This window comes from Hyalella azteca, unplaced genomic scaffold (genome assembly GCF_000764305.2).
Source record: "Hyalella azteca isolate HAZT.00-mixed unplaced genomic scaffold, Hazt_2.0.2 contig2417, whole genome shotgun sequence".
Taxonomy (NCBI): Eukaryota; Metazoa; Arthropoda; class Malacostraca; order Amphipoda; family Hyalellidae; genus Hyalella; species Hyalella azteca.
Genome location: NW_025932693.1, coordinates 29,832 through 57,231, shown reverse-complemented (window position 1 = coordinate 57,231; position 27,400 = coordinate 29,832). Strand labels below are relative to the sequence as shown.

At 38.4% G+C, this 27,400-nt stretch overlaps 2 protein-coding genes across 2 annotated transcripts; both read left to right on the top strand.

Annotated features, from left to right (window-relative positions):
• The first annotated feature begins 371 nt into the window (after nt 1–371).
• On the top strand, nt 372–11,401 carry LOC108669893. The gene is made up of 6 exons (XM_018157324.2): nt 372–1,157; nt 1,395–1,507; nt 7,629–7,770; nt 8,142–8,242; nt 8,697–8,870; nt 9,137–11,401. Exons 1-6 carry the CDS (start codon nt 461–463, stop codon nt 9,266–9,268), a joined length of 1,359 nt encoding a protein of 452 aa, XP_018012813.1. The 5' UTR covers nt 372–460; the 3' UTR covers nt 9,269–11,401.
• Nucleotides 11,402–15,254: 3,853 nt separating this feature from the next.
• Nucleotides 15,255–26,918, top strand: LOC108669890 (N-acetylgalactosamine-6-sulfatase). The gene is made up of 14 exons (XM_018157322.2): nt 15,255–15,431; nt 15,772–15,895; nt 18,205–18,279; nt 18,847–18,949; nt 19,627–19,770; nt 20,001–20,188; nt 20,734–20,874; nt 21,380–21,495; nt 22,215–22,342; nt 23,745–23,847; nt 24,332–24,428; nt 24,812–24,873; nt 25,593–25,673; nt 26,450–26,918. The coding sequence occupies exons 1-14, from the start codon at nt 15,324–15,326 to the stop codon at nt 26,534–26,536; spliced, it is 1,557 nt and encodes a 518-aa protein (XP_018012811.1). The 5' UTR covers nt 15,255–15,323; the 3' UTR covers nt 26,537–26,918.
• Nucleotides 26,919–27,400: the final 482 nt, after the last annotated feature.

The following is a 27,400-nucleotide window of genomic DNA, read 5'->3' as shown; positions in this document are numbered from 1 at the left end:
GATTTGACCATACAATTTTATTATGAATCCATTTTTTTCTGCTGGTTCCAAATGGAACCGCTCGGCATTAATGGGTTAAACAAAACCTAGCAGAGACTAGTGTTCAAGGTAAAATTTTCTAGCTACTCAGCTAAAATTTTTTGGATCAAATAAGTGACAATGCTGGATTTCTTACCAAAATACATGTAAATTGGTATTTACTAAGAAATGTGTGGAAGACCTCCTGGAGACAGATTTTGATACTTTGGTATGTGTTACCAAAAATCTTTGAATATTTGCTCTCTGCACCATGGTAATGATGACCAACCTACAATCCACTTTATTCCTTTCATAATAATAAGTAATGAATTGAGCACCTTGTTTTGCAGGCATCTGTTGTTTTGCAGACAATAATTTGTAATTTGACTACAGTAGCTTAATTTAATTATATAAGGCTGCAAGGCTTATTATTAGATTAGAAATGAGTAGGTCAAGTGTTAACATATCCGATTCATATCGCCAGGAAGGTAACTCTTTCTACACTCAAGCTCAACGGGATGGCTTGGCCCCTATCCTCAAAAGATCTAAGTTGGAGAAAGCCTGTTCTCTTTACTATAAAGCAGTGCAAACTGCAAATAATGCTGATCAGAAATCTTCTGCTTACAAGAATATTGGTCTAGCTTCCTGGGCAATCACCCGCAATATTGAAGTAAATGAAAAGGCTTTTAATGAACTCTCGTTCTACTACAAAGAAGCTATCAGTGGCTTCTATAATGCTGAGAAAATTGGAGCAACTTGCAAGACTGCTTCATGGCTTGAGGGTGTCAAATCTTCTCGAAACCAGTGCCTGAACTCTAGTTTTCAGAAGTACGTTGATCTCCCATTCCCAATGCACATGGGTGGGCTTGAGAAGTTGTGCAATATTTTGGATGTGGAGGAGCATCAAGCTGAGTGCTTTACTCACATGGGTAAGACACTCTTCAATGCTGCTGTTAAAGCTTTGGAGAAGAAAGATTACAAGACAAGTCTAAGCCACCTCAAAGAATGTTATCGTCCCATTGAAGAGATGAGACGACTGGGGGCACGTGATCCCCTTGTGGTGAGCGAGGCTGAGGTGCTCAGTGGTGACGTCCTCCTGCATACTGCCAGTGCTGAGTCTATGCAGGCTGTTGCAATGGGTATGTTGAATATATCTATGTGTTGGTTGTTACATTGTGGAATGTCTCAGAAATGCTTTTGTGTTCTGATTAAAACATTGAAATTGTCTAGAATTCTTTTTATTGTTGGGTGAATACAATAGCTCAGAAAGAAAGTATTTTTAAATATCTATATGCTCAACTAATATTTCCCTTTCATTTTTTCTTCAAATATATGTAGTTTGTAAATAACATATTAAACAATTATTGCTTTTTCAGGGGATAGCTTGCTGCAGAAGGCAGTGATGGACAGCGAGGAGCTGAAGATGTCCTTGATCATGGAGGTGCTGGACTGGTATGTGGAGGCTGTCATCTCTGCTAGAGATGTTGAGGTGAGAATAATAGTGAAGCAAAGCTAACCACTGATGTCAAATTTTGAAACCTTTTAATGACATCTTCTTTCTAAGTTGCTAAACTTGTTGGTCTTATTTTTTCTCTCCTGAATATAGGCAATTTAGTGTTTGACATGAATATATCATTTATGCTCAGTTGAATGTTTTCCTAAATTATTTTTGAGAACATGAAAATAATGCAAAAAAACTTGTGTCTGCCCAAATTTTAATTTAATTACACATCAAAATCAACAGCACTTGTGATTACGGATTATTTTTATTCTATTTATTTATTTAGTCACACAGCACACGTTACAATCAAATATGAAAGAGACGTGAAATAAAATAGCAAGGCTTCCAGGTGAATGCCCATATAAGCTAAAAAAGCTTTGCAGGCAAAACAATAGGTACAAGACTCAATTCCAATGATAACAAGACAAAGATTAGAACAAACAAGTAACAAATTTCTAAAATAAGCAAAACCAATGACAAAAGCCTTAAAAAAAGGGATAACTGCATCTCATAGTAGAAAAATCGGCATAAAAGAGGCAATATCAACATTACACTTAGTAAAACAGAGTACAGCTGCAACATCTAGCTAAAATGCCTAAAACTTGCATAATAATCAAAATCAAATTGAAACTGGTTAAAAATAAAATCACTTTATTTTATTTTTAAAAACCTTTTAGAGCAATCTTGTCTGAACTCATCTGGCAATTCATTAAAACATTTGACACACACAATTAAACCATATCATCGAGTTTTAAAATTTTTGACTGCCTATACAATTTGTTGGTGCATATCAATGGAATATTATTGTCATACCTAATCCTAAGCATAGAACGCAACGATTTATTAAGTAGTGTGATGACTTGTTTTTTTTTGTATTGAAAGGTACACCACCCCAGATTAACTAAAGTGCTTGATAGTTTTGATAAGGACGTTTTTAATGAACGTTTTTAATGAAGGAAAAAGTAAAACATTTGATAAAGCACGCAGAACTCCGTGGGCTTTGCTCAGTCCCTGACAGACATGGTTAATGTGTTTATTGAAGGAGATCTTGTTATCTAGGATTAAACTAAGATACCTGAATTCATCTATCCATTGTAAAATTGTCCCATTGAAGGTGGTGTCACATAAAATGGAAACTGGTCTGGGAGTAAAAAGCCTCAACTTGGTCTTGTCTGTATGTGCCACTAGCTTGTTTGCTAGAAGCCATCTTGACAGATTCAATGACAGCTCTGATATATTGTCGCATGCTTGATACGAGTTTCTCGTGACATAGGTCATAAGAGTTTCTCGTGACATAGGTCATACGAGTTTCTCGTGATATAGGTCATACGAGTTTCTTGTGACATAGGTCATACGAGTTTCTCGTGACATAGGTTGAGTAGCTCAAGAGCAGCCCAAGACTCGACTGCAATGTAGCTCAGTCAGCCCAAAGCTTGCCTGTCACTTGTCCAGAACTGGCATCAAACTAGCTCAGAACTTGCCGGAATGCGCCCCAAATTGGCCCAGAATATGCCCCACGTTGGCCGCTCTGCAAAAGTGCAGGAACAAGAACACATAAAACCTATCCAACAAAACACTTGAAACACATACATACACTTGAAAATCATAAATTCACATTAGCTACCTCCTACTAAACTCTAGAACAATTTAAAGGGATGATTGATGATATTTACAAACATTTACTGATAACATTCAATAATTAAAATTTAGGACTGAGATGCGTGGCGAAATTATTCCCTTTACTCACCTATTTAAGAGCCATGATATTCATATGAGGTCAGTGATGAGTCAGCATGGCAGTAAATGACCAGGAAGCAGGTTTGTTTATAGCAGGTTAATCAGCACGAAATAGGAGCAGATCAGTATTGCACTGCTTCACTCAACTAGCCAGACTGTCAATGAATGTGATTTTACACTAGTCTGAATTTATCTGGCTGTCGCTCAAGTAATCACACACTGGGACAATAGAAAGAGAGGATTAATACAAGACACTTATAATAATTACTAAATAGTTTATATACCAGCATGTGGCCCCTAACAACAACCTCCTCTCTCACTATCTTCTCTAGCTTCCAGTTAGTTGTTCTTTTGAGTCTGCTGCTTACCTTCTTTGCGGATCCCGTGTATAGCTTAGCAAAACCTGCAATTTATTTCTTGGCCTTTTTCAGCTTCATTCCAAATTTGATCATGATATTAGTTACTCTTCCCTCGGTCTTACCCTGAATTCCCTTCATCACTTTCCAGTATTTATCCGTGTTTTTCCTTTGGTCCCAGTCTTCTGCAACAAATGTTTTCCATTTTTCCCTCTTATGCTTCTTGATGTTTTCATTGATGTTGTTGTTTAACTCTTTTACTCTCTCTGGGTCTTCTCCAATCTCTCTGGTGTTGTCTCTATCTCTTATTTGTTCCTTTATGCACTCCAGTAAGGGATTTATTTTTAATTTTACATTTCCTTGTGGTATGAATTTCTTGCTTGCTTTCCTTATTGCTAGTTATATTCTCTTTGTTGCCTCTCTGATGTTATATGGTCTTCCATCATCTACTGTTAGCATACTGCCAATATATTCTTTGTAGCAATCCCACTTTGCTTTCTTGAAATTAATATAGGTCTTCTGTATTCTTATACTCTTTTCTTTATTGTGGGTTTGTATTTCCAGTATGATTTGGAGGTGGTCTGATGATGTTGTTGTCATTGTTTCCCACTTTGAGTATCTCTTCAGGTCTTGTGAGAGTACTGTGATATCTGGTGATGTTCGTCTTTGTGTCTGATCAAATGGTATTCTAGTAGGTGTTTCTTCATTCATCGTGGTCATATCTGAGGTGAGTAGCAGCTCTTCTATGTATATTACTCTGGCATCTGTGATGCTGGAGTGCCAGAGAGGAGCATGCACATTCACATCTCCTGCTAGGATGGTATCAGCTGTTAGTAGCTCTTGGATGCACTGGTTTGTTTTTATTTCATCCTGATCAGCATTGATATCTCTTGGTGGTATGTATATATTCGCCAGTCTCAATGTGAAGTTCCTTCCGTCTCTTATTTCCACTACAGATCTCTCTGCTCCATTAATATAAGTTTGGAAGTTGGTGAGCTCCCTGAATTGAAGATTGCTATGGATGTAGGTTAGCAACCCTCCTCTGCCATTTCCTTGTGGTCTATCACATCTGACTGATGAGTACTCTTCCAGTATTGGTGTTTTGTGCTGTTCTTGAAGTTTGGTCTCCTCGATCATTATGACATGCGATTTCTTCTTTTGCACTATTTCCTTCAGTTCCTCAAGTTTGTTTCTTATTCCGTTGATATTAAGCTGTAGTAGTGTGAGGTTTATTTTCCTCTTTTCACGCTCCTCCTCCTTGTGCTGCTCACACATCCACTTTTCTGTGTATTGCTTTGCCTTTCTTTCGCACACCTCTCATGAACCCAATGCTGTTCTCTTGCATTGCAAGCTTCATATCAGCAGCCTTATAGCATTTTTTCTGTATCTGTAAGTTTACAGGACGGCTTGTAATTTCACACCATTTTAATTGGGTTAAGGGAATTAAAAAAAATATAACTCAGTACTCACTGCAGTGAGTGACAGAGAGCTCATTTTCTCGTTGACGAAAACTTGAGGTCACGGATGGACGGACAGATGAACGGACAGACAGTGAGACAGACATGGCAAGCGCGATAGTGCATTTTTTCCATAAATGAGAAAATGCACTAAATAGATAGTGAAAAACATACCTGAAACAGAAAGGAATGTTTTAGTGACAACCATCATATGTTTTGGAGAAATAAAAAATAGCTTAGGTCAATTACTTTCCATTCTACGATGTCTGGTGCACAATTCTAAATATGACATTCTATGCACAATTTTGTGATGACTGATGATGCACTGGTAATTTTTTGATAAGTGAACTTTTTTGCTCAGCAAGGTAAATTTGATCAATATTCTTTGTTTTTAATCAATTTTTTTCTTAATTGGAGCCTTTGCTAACTGAGGTTCTACTGTAAATGTGCTTTTGGGGTGTCCCAAATAGCCCCGGGGAGGGGGAAGTCCCGAGTAGCCCCGCTGTGCGGAAATGACCGCCATTTTTTTTGGAATGAAATAAGCAAAATTTTTTAATACGGTGAATATTTTTTTTACTACAGACGTTAGCAGAAGTAACTTTTCAAAATATTGTTTTTCACCATATTTTTCAGGAATTTTTCAAAGCTAGTGAATGTAGTAGTTTTGAACTTCCTTTATACTACATGGATAAGAAAAATGTTGACGTTTACGCAATATTCCAATTAGTTTTGTTACTAAAACAGTTTTATGCCGTGTCGGAGGACTGTCCCGAGTTACCCTGCCCGTCCCGAGTAGCCCCGGTTGACGGTATAAAATGAGCCTAAACTTGTTTCTGAAATGTTTCATGGTAAGAAGTTATTAACAAAAAATGCTCAAAACCATCCCTTTTTACCCCGTTTGATGGTACCAAGGAGTGAGGACTCCTCACTCCTTGGTATGCAGTAAGGCATTAAGTTGGGTCTCCTTTTGGTTTTGGTACGTACCTTCAAATTAAAACAGGGTAATGACTAATAAGGCATGGCTTTGAGAATTTTTTGTTAAAAACTTCTTACCATCATTAATAGGGTAAACCATATTCCAATGGTAAGAAGGGGACATACCATCAACCATATTCCGACACATTAGGGACATACCATCAACCGGGGCTACTCGGGACAGTTTTGAGCATTTTTTTGTTAATAACTGTTAATAACTTCTTACGATGAAACATTTCATAAACAAGTTTAGGCTCATTTTATAGCTCTTTGCAAGGGCTATCAAATGGCATTGTCAAAAAAATTCCATATGCTATTCGTAAGGTGCCAGAAGCAAAAAAAAAAGTGTCCCGAGTAGCCCCGTCGAACGGGGCTTCTCGGGACACTCGGAATAAAACTTAATTTTAAAACATTTGAAGCATGCAGAGCGTACTCATCCATTACTAACAGTACTCTGAAGTCCTCCTCTTTCATTGTAGACAATGTAGAGGTAGAATAAATGACATTTTCTGTGACTTTTACTAGTTTTTCCTTCATTGATATGATATTACCATAAACATTAATTACCGTCAACTGGGGTGACTTCCCCTGTGTTTTTGATTCATGCTGGGGTTGTAAACGCGGGGTCGTAAACGCCGGGGTCATAAACGCCAGGGTTGTAAACCAGGTCATAAACACCTGAGTGACTTTGGCCACTGTTTATGACCATTTATTACCCCACTTTGGCCATCATTATGAACAGGGCCAAATCACCCAGTTGACGGTATGGTATTATTGATGGGATATTACTGTATTATTGATGTGATATTACAGTATCCATGAACATGCCATTGAGCATTCACAACAACCTTGTCCACTGCAAGCTTCATATCAGCAGCATCATAGCATTTTTTCTGTATCTGTAAGCTTACAGGACGGCTTGTAATTTGTGAGACGATAAGTGAACTTTTTTTTTGCTCAGCGAGGTAAATGTAATCAATATTCTTTGTTTTTAATCAATTTTTTTCTTAACTGGAGCCTTTGCTAACTGATTCCAGTCTGCGGAGTAGAGGTGAATGAAGCAAAGCCCGGAGCACCGTTTGTGGGTCCAGGCATTGCACCTGGAGCACAGGAACGACTAACATCGCTTTGTAACTGGGAGGGAGCAGACTGAGCAGGGGTGCGGGCCAGGGTTGGGATGGATACCCTGGGTCAGGAGGAGAATTACGAGTAGGAAGAAAATGTGAGAGAAGAGAAGGGCATAGGGTGCCTCAGGAAAGACAGGCGGCCAAAGAAGTGGGTAGGGGGGAAGGGGAGGCCGAGGTCCCCAACCTTTGGTTGAAAAAATGAAGAGAGGAGCCTCCGTCCGGTAGCGATCCGGGCGGGGAGCCTCTGCCGTTTGGCCTGACCCGCGAGTATGCCGGGCATCCGGCCGACGCGCAGGCCAGGGTACTCCCACGACGTAGACGCGGCAGAGATCGGGGACATAGAACACGGCGTCATCGGCAAAAAGCTTACAGTTCACATTAAAAGATGAGGTGATAGCATTAATAAAAATATTGAAGAATTACTTCTTGTGTGATTCATGTTATTTATTTCTCACAGATTGAACATGAAGCCATAGCATCAAGCCGCATAGGCAAAGTCTACGATCAGATTCTGAAGATGCCATGCAAAGCCAAGAAATACTTCATCCATAGCTTGCAGCTGGCACACTCGGCAGCGCCTAAAAGTTTTGTCAATGAGGGTATGGCTCCATTCACTCCACCAGTCTTTCTACTGTCATTGGCGTTTGTTTTGTATAAAACATGAGTTCGACCCCATGAGAGAATTTTAAAATAACCTGTGGACATTACAAGAATAAATATTGATTATTTTGCACTTTATTGATTCTCCCAGGGCAATATATCGAAAATTTTCTCAAGCTGAAACTAAGCCAAAGAAATGGTTAACTGCTTTTATCCTGTATGCCTAGATGTTGCACGTCCTATTAAATGACAATAAATTTCATCAAACCTTCAAACTTGTTAAATTTTCTGCTGAATAAGTTAGCTGTACGTTTATTGCATGCTGTTGCTCTATATAGTTGTGTTGAATAATAAAGTTGCCGTTTTCCAGACTGGTTCATTTTGGCGCGTGACAGCGTGGCGAGGTTCCAGGAGGAGTCCCTGGTGGAGCAGCAGCGGCGCGAGGAAGAGCTGCGACAGGAACACCTTGCTGTGAGTAAACAATGTATTCTTCATAGAATAGAAATTTCTCTTTAATTTGTCACTAAATGGTGAGAAAAATACTAATATTAAATAAAATGGTTTAGGTCTGGCACAAAATGTTGGAAAAAATCTTTTAGATTTCGGTTTCAAATTGATATTTGGGTAGTGCAGAAATCTAATGTTGTTATGCTACTTTTGCTAAAATGACCTGACTTAAACCTGAGAATTGAAGGTTCATATTAGAGGCTGAACTGTTATGATGGAATTGGTTTGATGTTAGACATCGAATCAATTGATTATTTAATTTACAAACTTTAGTCTACAATATAGAATTATAGATCATCAATAGATTTGGCATATATACAAGATCTTATATTGCCATTTCTTCAGTCAAGGTTGCCCTCCGGTTACGGGAAGTTATTAAACTTTTCGGTGCAACCTATATTTTCTTCTCCGTTTTCAGGGCCTTCAATTTGACCTGTCGAGGCTTCACTACTTCCAATCAAAGTACAGCTGTGGCTCGACTCATCTTCTGCTGCTGAAGATCTACCAGAATTTCCCTCCTAAGAACAAGGACCACAAACTGATCTTCACCGAAGCTGAGCTCAAGACCATGGGTCTGTCAAATCTGAAGAAGGTAAGCTCTTGAAGTAGCCAAATATGTTGACGGAACCTTATTATGTTCGACTTTAATTCAACTTTCCCTTCATTTTCAGTACCATATTGCTTCAAAAGCTTTGTGTTTAACATGTCCTAACATATGTAATGTTAGAACTGTCGTAATAATTCAAAATAAAACTGTTCAACTGGCATATTTTTCTGTTAATAATCGATTTTATTCAAGCTCAAGACTCATCATTTCTGCTGTGAGTATTTCTATAATTTCCATGATTCATTTGGCAGTTGTTCCTGAAGGCGTGCATCCACTACCACCCTGACAAGCAGGACGTCGAGAAGTATGGCTTACCTTGGAAGTATTTCTCTGCCGAGATCACCAAAGTCTTGACCAACGTCTATGAACGTTTCAAAATGTAAAACTCACGACGATTTTATGAACTTTAACAATAACACGCACCACGAATATTGCTAACGTAGGAAGTCTCTACCAACACATTAGATGACTACAATCACTGCAAGTCTCTACCAACGCATTTGATAACTACAAACACGAAAATCTTTCCTATCGCCTTTAACTTATACAACATATTTCTAATCTAATGGCTGTGCGCTACTTTAATTTTATCTCTTCCTAGGAAAATGGTTAAGTTGAGCATGTTACGATTGTGCTGCGGAAGGCAATAGTCCTGTTGAAAGCTTCGTGGCAGAATTGAAAACTAACATGTCTTTAACGAGGCTATAGTCGCTCTATTTTTATTACTGCACATTTCCTCATTCAAGAATATTTTGAACGTTGTTTTTTTATTATTAACCAGTGATTACCGTATCGTATATACTAATTACTGATATAAATTGGATCTGATTACCATGCATATATGTCTGGACTGGACCGAGTCGATAAGAATTTCAATGCGATAAGAGATTTAATTATATGCTTAATTAGTGCATCTTTGATACACGAAACTGGCGTGCTTGGCCGTAAAAGGATTTGAATCAATTTGAAGTATGTTCAAACTTTACATCGTGAATTTTCACATCACCTTTTCCGAACAGCGTTAGCGGAGCCGCTCTTAGAATATAAATATACATTGTCAAGACGAGAAATGGTCATAACAAGCTTATATTTGTTATATCTTGAGCCTTGCTTATCGCATGTGAGGTCTCTGCCTGAATGCGTGAATTTGCAATTCTATAATTAGGAGTAAAGAACATTTCTCGTACATGTTTATGGGTTTGCCATTCTCTGATTTTACAACTGTGATTAATTATAGTTCCTTATTGACGCGTTTCCATTTTATGTCTTAAGGGAAGCGCTACAGTGCCGCAACCAAACTGATAAATAGTGGTTGAGTTTTGTAATATGTTACTTTTATTTCTAGTTTAATTATCAGATGGAGAGATGATGTATTAATATGAGTTTGAGGCTTTTCATGTGTGGCATTGCAGTCTGCATAGCTTTTTGTACTAGCACCTTCCTTGTCTATGGGTGTTAAATGATCTCATTCTTTGTCGTTTTGCGTTGTTTAAAAAAGGAAATGCGTATTTTCTGCGATGGTTTAAGGTACAAAAATACAATAAAGCTGTGGTGGAAGACCATCTGTCTTCCGGATAGTTGTTTTATCACAGATTCTTGGCTGCTTCGGATCATAGTTTCTCTCTCGTAAAATAATTGTTTAACGGAAGCAGGCAGGCACACTCGTCTCGTCCTCTCATGACTTGCATGTCCTCCTTGTAGGTAACGATTTTTCTACGATGTTTTTTGGGATTGGTGGTTGCAGTTGGATTTATTTCTTCTAATAACAGTTGAGGATGATAAACCAAAACATTTTTTACGTTACTGGTAGTGTGAAAATGTGTCTTGCATTATTTACATCAATAGTGTAAATATCAATCCGATATCAATCAATAGTATTTCCGATTTTTGCGTTAAATACGAGAAAGTCGATCAACTTTTCTCGTTCATTTTATTTCTCCGTGCACCCTAAAAATGAATGGGTACGGTAATATTGTCTAAATAGTGACACACTTAGTGCATGAAGCACTGATAGCCTTTGAGCTGGACCAGACTGGGACGCATGAGTCACATAAGGGCAGAAAGTGAGTCGCTATTTGGACAATGACCCGCTAATTTCTCTTGGTGTAAAATTTGTGTTTCGCTTCAAATTACTTTTCTTTATTGGTCCCAGGCTGTGACCGGTAGAAACAAACTGTCTTTCGTACATTATGTTTTACTTGTAAGTTCCAAATTCTGGTGCTTGTAGAGATAAGTTTCGTGTTACTCATAAGTGGAATGGAGGTTAAGTTGTTTTTGTAAGGATATTTTTCCATCTATTCTGGTTATATTTTTTTAAGAATGGTTCACGTTTTAGTTTGTATCGCATGAACCTCCCTCGTTCAGTGGCATATCAACGTTTAGGTTTTGCTTGCACCTCTTCCACTTCCATTCCTAAATTTAGGTTAATTTTTGTATGTTTTCGTGACCGTGCAGGGATCTATTACATGTATTTTTCATATGTAATCTCATGGTCAAGATATAAAGTGTTAATGATGGCTTGCGTTTTCCTTTAGACGTTATCTTTAAGTACGTATTTGCATGTTGTTGTTGTTGTGGTTCCCCGGTCTCAATTTTGCAGGAGACCCCCCTCGCGCAAGTACGACACCACCGACAGGGGGTCGCCCAAGAGCTGTAGGGCCGAGGTTATGTGGTGGTGTTGTCTGAGGTCCTGCCAGAGCGGACATTCCAGGAGAATGTGAGTGATTGTGTGGGGAGCTCTCTGGCAGGATGGGCAGGTGTCTGTGTCTGCTTGGCCTATTCTGTTTGCGTATGTTTGTAGTGAGGGGTGGTGGCCGCAGCGAAGCCTGGCTAGGTGTACTCTCTCCAGTCTAGAGAGATTTGTTTCTGTGCTGCTTATGTCAGGTGATGGGTGTCCAAGGACTTTGTTGTTGCCGGCCAGCTCCAGCGTTCTAAGTGTCATAATTGTGTGTAAGTGTTTTGTCCAAGGACTTTGTTGTTGCCGGCCAGCTCCAGCGTTCTAAGTGTCATAATTGTGTGTAAGTGTTTTTTTGTGCTGGTGTTGCCTTGGGGTGGGGGTACTGTATCTAGTATGTTGGTGTAGTATCTGTGTGGGGTTTGCACTATTTGTCTGTGTGTAGGAGGGTGGTTGCGTAGGTAGTGGCACGGGTGTTGTGTGTTGTTTATGGCTGCGGCTATGAATCGTGTTCCTCTCATGTCGAGGTGTGCTTTTATGGGAAGTATTTTTGTTTCTGCATGAAGGGGTTCTATGGGGGCGCTTTGTGTGCAGCCTGTGACTATCCTGAGTGCTTTGTTTTGTAGTGTTTGGAGTTTCTGTATGTTTGTGTTGGATAGAGCGGGCGCCCAGGCGGGGCTGGCATAAGCCAGCACTGTTCTGATGAACTGTTTGTATGTTGGTGCTAGTGTTTCTTTGTTTTTGCCGAATTTGGTACCGCCTAGGGCCCGAAGTGAGTTGTGTCTGATGTTTGCGTTGTTCACTATGTTGTTGATGTGAGGGCCGAATGTCATGGAGGTATTGTAAGTGACCCCTAGTATTTTTGTTTCGTGTGTGTGCGGGATCGGGGTGTTGTTTAGTGTGATGTTTGGTCTGTATTGGTGCTCCTTTGTGTGGCTGGTCATTAATGTATACCATCCTGGGGGCTTGGCGTTGAAGTCACCGCCCAGGATGATGTTGTTTTGTGTATCCAGGGCCTGTAGTGAGAATTGGTAGTTAGCAGGTAATCCTGGAGAGTTGTGTGGGGGAATGTAGGTGTTTATGAGTGTGATGTTGGTGTTGTGGCCTGTCTGTACTCTAAGTGATTGAAGTTCAAGGTGTTGGTCTGCATTTATGTGTCTGCGCGCCTGTTGTGTGGTGTCGATGTACGAGACGCTCTCATGTATGTATGTGATGAGACCCCCGCCAGCTCCATGTGCTCTGTCTTGTCGCATTGTGGAGTAGGACGGGATGTTGGGTGTTTTATGTCTGTGTTGTAGTTTTGTTTCTTGTATTAGTGCTACGTTTATGTTGTTGAATCTCTTAGCGTCTGCAGGGAACACTCAGAAAAATTAATGGGTCATATAGTTCAAATAGTGATGAATTTTGTGCAAGTAGCACTGGTATGCCCTTTTGCCGGCCCAGCGTGGGTCAGGATGACTCACAATAGCCATAAAGTGCATCACTGTTGGTGTCAACGGCTATAACTGTTGGAGGAGATCCAGTGTGGTGAGTGGAGCTGCTGTCGTGGACGTCGCTTGTTCCAAGGGGAAACAATAAATTCCCTCCTGTATCGGTGACTATTTAGAACGTTCCCTATTTGCTTATTCAAATTTTGAAGTGGTGAAAAAATCTGCTCGAGTCTTCGGCCACAACTTGGCAAGGATTGCCGTCATGCTGACTACATAACTTTCTTCTTGAAACTTTAGAGGGGATTCATTGTACACGGAAAAGAAAACTAATTTCAAATTTTGTCGGAAGAGCTGCAAGAATAATTGACGAATCGAGGAATTGCTACTCTTTTAACATCGGATAAAGATGCATTATAAATGGGAAGTAGAGATGAGACGCATTTCTCGTTAAGAGTGAAAGGTCTTGAATGTGCCTCATCAATACACTTGGAAAAACTCTTGCACTTGAAATGCACTCAACGATAACAACCTTTAAGTGCGAATGTTTGGGTCCTTACATAGGCAGACGTTGCGCACAAATAAGCCTACCAAGGGACGCCGCGAGAGTTTCGCGTTATATAAGGGTCAGCCCTTACGATACTCTCGGCCATTCTGAACTATGAGATGGTTAACCACTGGCCACAGCCCACAGGGTGGCCCAGTAGTTTAAGTTCAGAGTACCAAGATTGGAGCAGAGAGGCGCGGGTTCGATCCCAGCTCTGTGCGCCAGTTTCTGGTCAGAATCGGCAAGGAGGCCGGGCGGTTAAGCAAAGAAAATTTGAAGCAGTGAGTTGCGAGTTCAAGCCCGCAACAAGCTGTGGAAGTTCTACAATGTTGAGAATCGGCGACAGGCCTACGGCCTAATAAACGATGACACCGCTATATAGATAACCGCTATATAAACAAACTCGCTTCCACGTTTTTTACCCCAACTTTACGGCCATGTCACATCCTGCCTATAATTGCTCGCCTGGCTCTTAACAACTCTACATAAGCTTTGGTCAATAAACTAAAGTTCGATTTATGTTCCTACGCTTTATTCATGCAGTAGATTTTAATAGTTTTGTTAATAAACAATAACTGATAATTGTAGTTTTTGAAAATTATCTGAATAGCAACTTCACACAAATAGATTTACTATAGGAGGTAGAAAAAGCCATTTGTTTACAGGATTTTTTTTCATCTTTCTTATTTAGGTCATTCCAGAAAAATACGATCATAAATTGACAACTCTAACAAATTAGTACCTTATCGAAGAATATAATTTGGGATCTGTACCTCTCTTTTCTGTCTGGGATCTACCTCCCTTTTTTCCCCCTTTCATTTATTAGTCAAGCAGTGCTAGTTTCGTTGTCAGGCAACTGTAAAAGAACCACGAGGGCACAGATAGTAACTATCTGTCTCTCATGGCGCAACAGATAGAAACTATCAGACCATCAACAGATGACCAGAATAGATAACACTTTGATTTTTTTAATTGTGTTATTCATATTCATTCCTCGTATATAAACCATTAATATTAACATGAGATTTAACGTTGAACCTATTGTACAGGAAATCATAATCAAATGTATGTAAGCGCAAAGATTTAATTGGAAATGGTTCTTGCATGAATTTGAAAGAACATCTGGCAACTGTTCCAGATACGGTGAGATCTTGATGCATGCACATCGCTCAGTTGTAGGTTTCCTTTCGTAGTGACATGTTGGATGATCCTGCTATGAATGACAAGCTGACATTCAATGCAAAATTAATAGGTGATGTAGTGAGGGATAACATTAACATACTAGCGAATGTATTTGCTTAGAAAGAATGATCGGGTGTTGCCAAGTTTTCTCTGGTGTTGAAGTGTAAAGCTCGTTGGTACGGTCGATTATTTTGATTTTGAAAATAAATAAAAGTACATATAACTTTACAGTTTGTCACCTGTTAAGTGACTGCGTTAAGTCTGAAATAAAAAGTTTATTGCGTGTTGGATCCGTGAGATGTTTTCATTTATTCTAATGTAGAAAATATATAAAAAATCGGGAAAAAATCCTTTTTCCGATGCCGACCGCCAAAAAACGGATTTCAGATTCTTAATCTACACCCCAAGAAACATATAATTAAAAAAAAACTTTTTTGGATGCACTTAATCTAAAGTAATACCGTTTTAATTAATGTATTCATTTTCATTCAATATGAATAGCACGGAGCGTAAAACATTTAAAATGGCCAAAATTCACAATGTTCTATCTTTGGCAGATGTAGGTAATTTTTCGGTCCTAAAATTGTTTATAGCTAATTGAAGCAAATATGCTAAGGAAGTCGTATTTTTGGCTGCTGTTTCTGGCATCAAGCCTGTTGAGTGAGGAAGCCTACGGAGGCAACCCACCAAACTTCGTCGTCATGCTGATGGACGACGTGAGCATACAACTGAGTTGCCAATATTCGTTTCTGAATGTTTTCTCATATATATGCTTTTGGAAACTTATTGATTGGATATAATGTACGAAAAACTTACTCTATGCAAAAACTAAATAATGAATTACTACACACTCATAAAAATAAACATGTCTAATTGTAGAATTGAATTAATGACACTCTATCTGCCCATTGCTCTGATACGCCTTTTTGCCCACATAATCTTGGTCAGGTTGTCCCACGCCAGTTCAAGAATTGCATCCCCATTTGGTCAAGGTCTCATTCATTTCTCTGAGTGTAGTGCCCACAGCTGACTCGTGTACCCCCTGACCCCTGACAGTTGGGGTGGGGGGACCTGGGGTGTTTTGGGGAGCCGGGGCGCGAGACCCCCCAGCTGGACCGCATGGCGCGGGAGGGGGTGCTGGTGCCCGCCATGTACGCCTCTGCCCCCCTCTGCTCCCCATGTCAGTTTATTGTCCTGGTGTTATTTAAATGCCACATCAGTTTATTATCCTCATCTTCTTTTAAATGCCATTCACTCACGGTATGGCTTTTTTACAACGCCAGTATGACATTTTCTTTCATTTTTTTAGCGCATCAATTTCTTTTTAGCGCATTTTCTCATTTATGAAAAAAATGAACTATTGTGCTCGCCATGTCCGTCCGTCCGTCGGTCCGTCTGTCTGTCCGTCCGTGACTTCACGTTTTCCTCGACGATAAAATGCGCTCTCTGTCACTCACTGCAGTGAGTACTGAGTTATATTTTTTTTAAACGCCAGTATGATAGAATAGAATAGAATGTATGTAGAATGTATATATGCTAGAATATAGTAGAGTATAATAAGGTATATATAGTATGGAATATCGTAACCGATAGTATAGTATAGTGTATTGTATAGTTTGGTACTATAGTGTATGGTAAAGTATGGTGTATCAAATTAGGTCGGCGTTGATTATAGGAATAAGTGAAATGCATTTCGTGACGCGTGACAAAAAACTAAAATTACTCGGGAGATACTCGGCGACAATAATGATTAATTATCAATTCAGTCGTCAATTGAATACTAAACTGACTTCATACACGACACGCTATTAAAATTTAATTACGTGGCGATGTTTTGAAGTCGAAGTAATTATTTGTGTAAATTATGCGTTACACAGAGAAAACTAGCGCAGCTATTGCTGAAGGCTCTCAGTTTCATTGAATAGAATTGTTTTCAAGTTTCACAATAAGAATAGCGAAGTCTGCGTTGCAAGTTAGGTTACTATGCATGTCGCCGATTCTGAGCAGCGCAGAATTTTCACAGCTTATTGTGGGTCTCGAACCCTCAACTCACTGCTCCAATATCCACTCTACCCAACCGCTTCGCCGATTTCGATCATAACTTTACACATTTGGTTGCTGGTATCGAACCCACGACTCACTGCTTCGTTTCTGGTACTCTGAACTTAAACCACGTGGCCAGCCTGCCAAAGGTTTCCATTCACCAACAAAACCTCGAGTCTCATAGCTGTTGAGTACTCGTACATCACATATGTTGAATACGGAATAGGTAAGGTTATATGGTGGAGAATAATGTTACAGAAGAACAGCATGCCGAGCAAGAGTGACGGTTCAAAAACCCAATAAAATAAACCCCAGGCTGAATTCAACTATGACCGAAGCGCCATTTTTATTTCTAGGAAAAACCAGTCAAAAATTAGCTAAATGCAAAAAAGTGATCATTATTTTCCACACAATCATGTTATGATAACAGTTATGTGTGTCCAGTTAACATTATTAACCACATAATGATGTTATAATAATAATTGTGAGTACGGTGAACCGTTTATCCAATCAATCATGATATTTGCTGATACAAGAGATTTCATTAACCTAACGAGTGAAAAATATTCGTAGCATAATACTGTGTGTGTAGGTAGTTAATTTAAGTGTCACCTAATATATAATAACATTTCAGCAATAAAAATTACACGTTTGGAACACCGGAAACATGAAACGATTAGGCCCATGTGGCAACCAACACTAGATTACATGACTTATTTGCGAATTTATAATTTTTCGATTCTTCCGTAATTAATTAATTAATAACGGCAGATTATACCTTGGTAAATATGTATTATTTTTTTAGAATGTTGTTCAAATTGAATGTTATTACGATCCGGGTATTAAGCAAATCATGTAAATTTTGGCCAAAAGTCAACATTTTCATTTAATGAGTCTAAAAATGGAAGGTTCTTAAGGAATTACGAATTTAATAAAATTAGCGTAGAACGTAGACAAAATATAAAATATCTACATCGAACGTTAGACAAATTAGTAAAAATTTAAGTAGATTTAGACTGTGCCGAAAACATTTGAGTAGAACGTTAGACAAATTAGAAAACATTTGAATTGATTTAGAGAAAGCCGAGAACATATGAGTAGATCGTTAGACATATTAGAAATCTATTAAGTAGATTTTGACAAAGCCGAACACATTTGAGTAGAACGTTAAAAAAAATTAGAAAACATTTGAATTGATTTCAACAAAGCCGAGAACATTCGATTAGAACGTTAGACAACTTTTATAATATATATAAACTTTTAAGTTATATAAACTTTTAAGTTGATATCAACAAAGCTGAAAATATTTGCGTAAAACTTTAGGCAAATCTTTATAAATTTAAGTAGATTTAGACAAACTTGCGAACATTTGAGTAGAACTTAGATAAATTAGAGAACATAGAAGTTGTTCTAGACAAAGTTACGAACATTTGATTGCTCCTACAGCTCGCGCAGCGCTGCTGACAGGCCGGCTGCCCGTGCGTAATGGCTTCTACTCCGACAATGACTTGGGAAGAAATGGTGAGGAAAAACAACACTTGATTGCAATTTCTTGATGAAACATATTTAATTGTTAGCTGTGATAACCTTAATGAACGAACATTTTATGAATGTATACTTCCCATATGAGGTACGAAATGTCGTCCGTTTTCGTCGGCAGTGAACTATATATATAAATTTTCAAAAATATTTTCAGAATAACTAAATGCAAAAGAGAGGACTAAGGTACCCGTAATGCTAGAATTTCATCCAACGAAAATTCGAATTCATAACACATTGACCTATTATTAAATAAAATTCACAATGCCTATAGTTCTAAACATTTTGTAAAATTTGGAACAATAACTAACTTTTATATATACAAGTTAAACGATATCAATTTTGAAAATGTGCAATTTAATAATTATTTCTAATAATTAACAACCAATCAATTATTGCTTGTATCGTTCAGCGTTCAGGCTCCAATGTGAATTGTTATTAAAAACCCATTGGCTTATTGATAAATTAAATTAACAATAACTAACAATAACTAACAATAAATATTTTTGTACATAAAACTATTATTTCTATATAATATCATCACTACAGCGTACACGCCCCAGGACATCGTAGGGGGCATCGCAGACGAGGAGACTCTCCTCTCTGAGCTGCTGCAGCAGGCGGGCTACGTCAGCGCCGTGGTCGGCAAGTGGTGCGTAGAATGAATCCTCATAAATACATATAAATAAATCGTAAATTTAAATTATCATATAAATTTATGATATGATAATATAGGTTTTATTTATTTAATAAACTTGTTATTATAAACTAGAAAGAAGATGATGTGATAATATAGGATTTAAATGTTTAACCTTACAGCGGTGGCGTGCTAAAAATTGGTCTGTTTGGTCGCTGTTGTTTCGGATGACTTTCTTAAGCACAGATATATGTAGGATGTAGGATAATCTATGCGGCCAATGTTGGGTCAATAAACTCATCAAGAGCTTGAAGGCAGATGATATAAAATAAGGGATTAATTTTGAGCAGATGTTTTGATATTTCCTTTATTCTGAGCAGATCTTCCTGAAATTTATAATAATTCGAAAAGTTCTTCCTTTCTAGTAATTTTAAATCAATAGGTTTCATGTTCCGTTTCTTGTTTCCTCGTTTTATGTTTGAAGTTTCAAGAAATTTCAAGTATTTCAACGTTTTCAAGTTAAAATTTTAAGTACATATTGCTTCTGAAACATAAATATCTAATGATACGTATCGCTTCTAAAACCTCTATATATATTAACATTAACAGGTTTCAAAGGTACAATTTGATATCAGAGTAAGTCAGGTATAGATTATTTTGATACATACATCGTCTTTATTAATTAATACCAGGCACTTGGGCCACCAAGAGAAGTTCCTGCCGCTACAGCACGGCTTTGACTCCTACTTCGGCTCCCCCAACTGCCACTTCGGTCCCTACGATGACGTGACCACACCTAACATCGCTGTGTTTAGGGACAACAAGATGGTGGGCAGGTGGGTGGTGGGCAGGTGTGGTGGGCAGGTGGGTGGGTGGTGGGCTGGAGGGTGCATGGTGGGGATGTGGGCGCATGTTTCCACAGTTCGGTGCGGGGTGGACCAAAGAGTGCGTTTTGTACTCAACCAGCACGTAGTATCTTAACAAATATCACTCAACTCCAATTAATATAATTAATTTAAGTAATAATAATTTATTAAATTTTCTCAATATCTGTTCACAACTTCAGGTATTACGAAAAAGAATTCGACTTCCCTGGCCACGTGTCGAACTACACGCGTCTGCTGACAGAAGAGGCAACCTCCTTCATCAGGGCGCGCGCTGCCGACGCCAAGCCTTTCTTCTTGTTCTGGACGCCAGACTCTACGCACGCGCCAACCTACGCTGACGTCCAGTATGTCGGCAAGAGCGGCAGAGGTAAAAATATTTATAAACTCAACCCAGTGTATTCCTAATGCAATAAATATGTGCAAGCCATGTACAATCCCAATGAATCCCATAAATACGAATAGATCCCATTCAATCCCCTAATCCTATAAGTTTTGCAAAAGCCATCTGCTATCCATTGTGTCACATCCAATCCTTTTTAATCGCCCAATCCTACAAGCCAATGAAGTAAAGCCGCTGCAGTCACTTATCTCAACAAGTGCTTAAGTAAACTAACACTTACTTATTTATGTACTCCTATTCTGGCAATACGATTCTACTTTATTCTACTATTCTATATATTCTACTTTAATATTCTTCGCTTTTTGGCTTATTAATTTATCGTTGGTGACAAGTTGATTATTCGATACTGCCTGTGCTATCATTCTAATGGCATGTGAATGCCACTGTACCGTAATTAAAATAATAATAATAAATAAAAGAAGACGATAAAACTGCACCCTTTATTTCCACTTATTATACCATCATTGTACCCCAAGTTCATTGGTAATAAATCACTCCGCACACGCCTGCAGGTCGGTATGGTTCAGCGGTCCAGGACCTGGACGCTGGAGTGGGGGCAATCCTGGACGAGCTGGACCGCAATGGCCTGTCCAACAACACACTCGTTGTCTTCTCGTCCGACAACGGCGCTGCCCTCGTCAGTAAAACGCAAGGTCAATCTTAATTACCTTCATTAATTAATTATGAACCTCATTCAACTTCATTTACCCCACTCCATCAGCTACCAACATGTAGTATGCGTATTGCTAGTTGTACACCTATACTGGTGCAGTGGTGCGGATGAGTAAAAGGTTGGGAACCACTGCCTCACTATCTGATATATTACCAAGTTCGTGGGACTTGTGATAACGAATGCCATTATTAATGAACAATGCATTATGTTCCAAAAAAATGAATGCGTCATATTCCCCAAAAAGGGACATTTTTCCGCATGTAGCATTTATATGTCTTTTTGTCGGGCAAAGTAGGGTTAGGAGGGTCCACACAAGCACAAGAAGTGCATCAGTATTTGGACAAAGTATCTTAACTTTTTTAGAGTGTGCTTCAAGTTGGTGACAACTTCAAGGAAAAGGACTGTGGTTTATGTCTGAAAAACTACTATATATATTGTATTAAACATGCGGTCATTCATATAATAAATTGTAAGTTTGATATCAGGCGGCAGCAACGGACCACTTCTGTGCGGTAAACAGACGACCTTCGAGGGCGGCATGAGGGTACCGGGCATCTTCTGGTGGCCTGGGACCATACCAGCCGGTACCACTACCGACCAGGTGATGATGGAGGGATGATGGTTTATTATACTAATTAAAACAGAATAAAAGTACCTATATAATATGTCTTTAAATCGCAAGTTCACGAAAAGTTTGAAAGCAAAAAACGCCATGTAGATGTAGGGAAGATTCAAAAAGATTTGGTGAATTCACGTGTCATTTTCATAGTTTTTAAATTTTAAATAATTAACACAGGTAGTAAACTCAACAAGAAGCTTATTTTATGTTTTAGTGACATTTAGGAGGAGAATAATAAAAAATGTAAAATTGCATCTTACATTGAAATTAATTACTACGTAACACATTTATTAACAATTCGCTCATGAAGGAAAGCATGAAGGAAAAAACGAACTATGGAGAATGTATAACAGAAAAAGTTAAGCCTAATCTGATAATATCATAAAGATATTCTTCTACCTCTATAATATATTAAAAACGATTAGACATCGTCTAGCACCGATATTATTCATGAAAATAATTATTCAGAATTGTATTGAATTGGGCAACCTCGCGCTATCGCTATTGTTTAGAAGTCACGTTAGACAGCAATGGCTTCATGCAGGCAAAGTTTTCGACATTAAGAGTAAGCTAATTTATTGCAGCTTCTTCATGCAGGCTTTTCTATGTTGGCGGAGCGTTCAATATAATACCAGCGTGGTTATGTTGTACAGGTCTGGACCCACATGGACTTCTTACCCACTTTCCTCTGTGTTGTACAGGTCTGGACCCACATGGACTTCTTACCCACTTTTTTGGAGTTGGCAGGCGTTGCTCTACCTCAGAACCTAACGCTGGACGGCCTACCGCTGTCCAACACCCTACTGCATCCTGAGCTGCACATTAGCAGGTGTTGCCTGGCAGGTGTTGCCTCGCAGGTGTTGCTTAGGAGGTGTTTCTTAGCAGGTGTTGCCTTGCAGGTGTTGCCTATTCTCACCTCCGATGCAGGATGCCAAAAATGACAAATAAGTTCAATCGACTGAGATGTAAATTAGAGTGATGATTAAATATATTGGATAAAAAGAATTTCGTCATGGCTGAGGGCAATGGATTCATAATTTATAAAATTAAGGCGAGGTGATCTAGGTTATGGAATGAGGGTAATTTAAGAGTGCACTGATAAATGATGGAATGAGGTTAATGACGGAAATTATGCCCTCAGGCATTAAATGAAAGTAGTGTTGTTCTAAAATACGACTTTCCTCATTAAAAGCATTCGAGATAAAATTATCTAATTTATAAGCTTATTAATAACATCGCCTTTCTTGACATGGCAATCCACATTCTTAAGACGATTCTCGCCATTGCTTTCGTTCAACGAGGAAAACTAGAACAACCTATCACCATCAAGGCCAACAACACGAACCTGAATATCATCAACATCTATATTCCACCTCAAACCTCTTATCCACTGACCCTAAAAGTCTCTATTTTCTTTCACTTAATTTAGATCTTCCATCTAGAAGTTCTCCTAGAACTTCCAACAAACATTGGACAACCCACATCGCTTGACTTACCGGTCACATTTGACACCCTGACCATGGTTTGGATCACCACTGCCGCTCTTCCATCCCATTACCTGTCAATCCCCATCACACGACAAGCCAGGTCACCAAGACCCCGAAAATCAGCATCATGAACTTTTCCGAACCAGTCTTTAAAATGCCCTAGTGGCGGGTGACCTGTCTATCGAAGGCTTGGAGTAGGAGGACGACTTAGGCGACGCATCAGCGGGGCCGTGGAATAGGAAGCCCTATACTCGATATAAGGAAATAAGAATAAAAACCCTGATGAAACGGAACCCGCTTTAAAAAACATCATTTTTCTTTATAACTTGTCAACAACTGAGAAACATTGTCGTCAAATTTCAACCACTGCAAGCACAACATTCCTTCCTGCCGCTACATCCACTCAAAACCCGGCCTGTCAACAGATATCATTATTCTCACCCTCAAAGAGGGCTCACTTTCTCGTACCCTCACAAGCCTCTCCTCCTCACCGCTCTTTAGGTTAGGGAAAATCAATCTCATTGAATAATTGATACAACCGACACATAAAAAGATTTTAACGTTGCATAAAAAGATTTTTATGTTACGTAAAAAGTTTTTTATATTACATAACAGGATTTTTAAGTTACGTAAAATGATTTTTATGTTACATAAAAGATTATTATGTTAAATAAAAATATTTTTATGTTAAATGGAATTATTTTTATGTTACGTAAAAAGATTTTGATATAACTTCCGGCGCAGGAGCGTGTTTCTGTACCGCGGTAACCTGCTGATGGCCGTGCGCGATGGCCCCTACAAGCTGCACCTCTGGACCTGGGCCACCCCTCCCCACCTCCTCGAAATTGTGAGCACCTTCACTACAATGATGATGTGTGGTGCTGGCCTTGCCCTCACCATAATAGTGATGTGTGATGCGATGCATGACCTCACTACAATGGTGTTTTGTGGTGCTGCTCGTGTATTAGTTGTATTGCAATGAATGAATTATGTTAATTTGGAACCATATATACGGCCTGTAAGACAGTGCATGTATTATATGTACTGTGGTGTTTTTGATACAAACACTCTTCAGCACATTAATGCAATGCATGCTAAATATGAACATTGTACAGCAGACCATTTCATGATAAATGCTGATCTCGATTGATGTGGAGGCATTTATTTATGCCGTTGAGTGCAATCATAAAGATGAATGTTCTTTTTTGATAAATAAAAAAATCGGAATATAATTCATGAACACCGTAATTACAGACCATAGATTATGCATAATATTTATATATAATTGTTACATCAGTTAATGAATGACATTAATTTGCCCTAATCTAAAGGACGACGATTTCTGTCCCGGGCAAAGACAACCAAACGTCACAACCTACAACCAAGTCAACCACACTGACAACCCAATCCTCTACGATGTCGTTGCAGGTAACCAAGGCAGCCACGCTCCAACCCATAACATCTGCTAACAATTATTATTAGATGTTATTTATAATGTAGAAATAGGGTTTTAAATTTCTGCCGAATGAGTAGAAAGGCTCAAGAGGATCTGTTTTCCGACCGAAGCGTGATGACATTTGCGTTATAAATCGATAAAAATGTCATGTTATTAAATGTCAAGATCATGCATGGATGGCCAATCAATGATTGAAGAAGAGCTAACATCCCATCTGTACCACGAAAACTACAACTAAAAACAATATTTATTTCTCATATATTAAAACACATAAATAAATTAAAACACATCTCATATCTGAAACACATTCATTAGACCATGCAGCTAATGTACTACAAGCTGTACTAATTTTCAGACCCCGCTGAGCGCTACCAAATTTCCAACACCTCGAGCGTCTACAAGACCGTCGTGCCTCAGGTGGGTCTGCACTCAGAGAAATAGGTGTAAATTTGTCCAAATAACGATGCACTTTCATTTTTGCCATGTGCTGGTCATCCAGACCCAGTTTGGTCCCGCTAAAAGACCTATTAATTCAAGGGTACATCCGCCCTCTGCTCGTCTTGTGCGTATGAAAGTGTGTCACTATTTAGACAATATGACGCACTCATTTTAATGTGTATCCGAGGTCAAGATGTAAGTGAAAAAGTTGGTTTTATGTGCAGTTTCAGGTGTTGAAAAAACTTTATTCATCGTTTCTGTTTCTTGTCCATAGGAATTTTAGGTCAATCATTGCGTAGAAGTTGCACATTTGGCATTTGGCGTAAGGCCATATAAACGCGACAAGATCGAATGCCATGTGCATTCATAATTTTAATTGAGTTTTGGTCTCAAACTTTGATTTTTGGTCTTTAAATTAAAAAAAAGGCGTTTTGTTTTGTATTCATACAGAAAATTTTGGCTACTCTTAATTAATACAATAAATCAATCGACGAAGTAAGTGTTATTTAAAACATGAAGGACCTCAAATTTACTTTAGATTTTTTCCATGTAAAATTCTTACAATGAACCTGCGTTGAAGTTTTTTCTTCACAGTTTAATCTGCAACTACGAATTCATTCAAGTTGTACATGATAATGATATAATTCTGACTTCTGTATACCCGCTTATATTTATTATAACCGTGATACGGATAACAGTTGCTGGCGCTGGTGGAGCAACATGTAAACAACCTGCAGCTGGCAGAGCCACAGCTCAACTGGTGCGATGACGCGGTTATGGTGAGTCATGTGTTTTGATCATACAAAATGATGATGATCTTGAATGATAAATTGAAAAATAAGATTTTTATGAACAATATATGATGAATATTGTTGATAAATACGTTATAAAATAGCAACTGGCCTCTCACTCCACATCAGTACGAGCACTCAAAGGAATGAGTGAGATTTTGACCAAATATCGATGAAATTTTTTGCGATTGTGTGGGTTATGTTGACCTTGTTTTCCCGTCAAAAAGGCTTATCATACGAGCAGAAAAAATCGTCACTAATTGGACAATATGACCCATTGAATATTGCGTTTGATTGAGGTAATTAAAATGTTTGTGCCTATAGGTTTACTTGCAACACTTGCAACAGTGAAGCATCTCAATACTATTTATTATTATGCACCATTTATGCACATTTGATACCATGAATATATCATTTCTTTAATCACCAATTGAAAGAAAATAAAACAATCAATAATTTAATTAAACAAAACAAAAATATCTTGGATATTCCGCACTGTGATGTTGCTTCAATTCGGGCAAGACTATCTTTCATCACATGCTTTAAGACGTCTAAATTTTCTTATAACCATAAATTGAGTCAAATTATTTTATTATTATCTATTGAGCCAAATTATCTTATTATTATATATAGAGCCAAATTAGATCAGATCGTCGTAAAAGATAAACAGAAGGTTCGCTAGGAACCCATTGAACCCATGTACTGTTTTTTTGGTCACGTGTCAATGCAGTGCAAACTTAAATAAAGTATTTATTTGTTGACAGCATTGGGCCCCCCCGGGGTGCGAGGAACTGGGGCGCTGCCTCACCCCTCCCCCCTCTGCACCCCACCTCTGCTATTGGGACCACTAACCCCCGCCATCCTTCCTCCTTTATCATTATTTTAATCGAATTATTCAAGTTAACATTCGAGTTCAGAGCAAATGCGCTGTGCTAAATTTCAAAATAAAATGATAGCATTATAATGTGATTAATTGGGTATAAATATTTGGATTGGAAATTATTTATCATATGAATTTTTCATATATATGAATCATATCATATTATTTATGAGTTATCATATGTAGATGAATATTTAAAAGTCAGAAACAAAATTCAGAGCTTAAGGTTTTCTCTTAGCGGGGAGTGACTGCGTCAAAAAGTCATATTATGTATTCGAAGTTTACCATCGTTGAACATACAGCTATATTCAGCGAGTGAAGATATTATAAAATCATTATTCAAAATAAAATTTTTACTGGAAACATTTTTTATTCCATTTGTTGTCGACGAACGCTGCTCATGATACTGCGATGAGAAGTTTCAATATAAAGAGTTACATAAGGAGCTGCCTTTTTTGAACTAAAGGTTTGAAAAGTTAACAAAGTAAGAGTTCTTAATTACAGATAGCATAGCAAAAGCTACCTTAGCAACAGTAGCTACATAAGCAGTTGCCATAGCAACAGCTGGCCTTGCAACTGTAACCATAGCAACTTTGACCAGCAGCTACAGAAACTTTCACTTGTGTTGGCAAGTCTGAACTCCAGCATGTAACGCTCACTGATGATAGAATTTCATTGCTAGATCCGATAGAATATATAGAGTAAAATTGTTCTTAAATCAACATTGAAGAATTTTTCAAGTTTGTTCAAAGTTTTTGGATAGTTTCTAAGAGTTTCGAGTGCTAATACGATGAGCAGATGAAGAAATATATTTCTTTACGAACACAGTAAATAT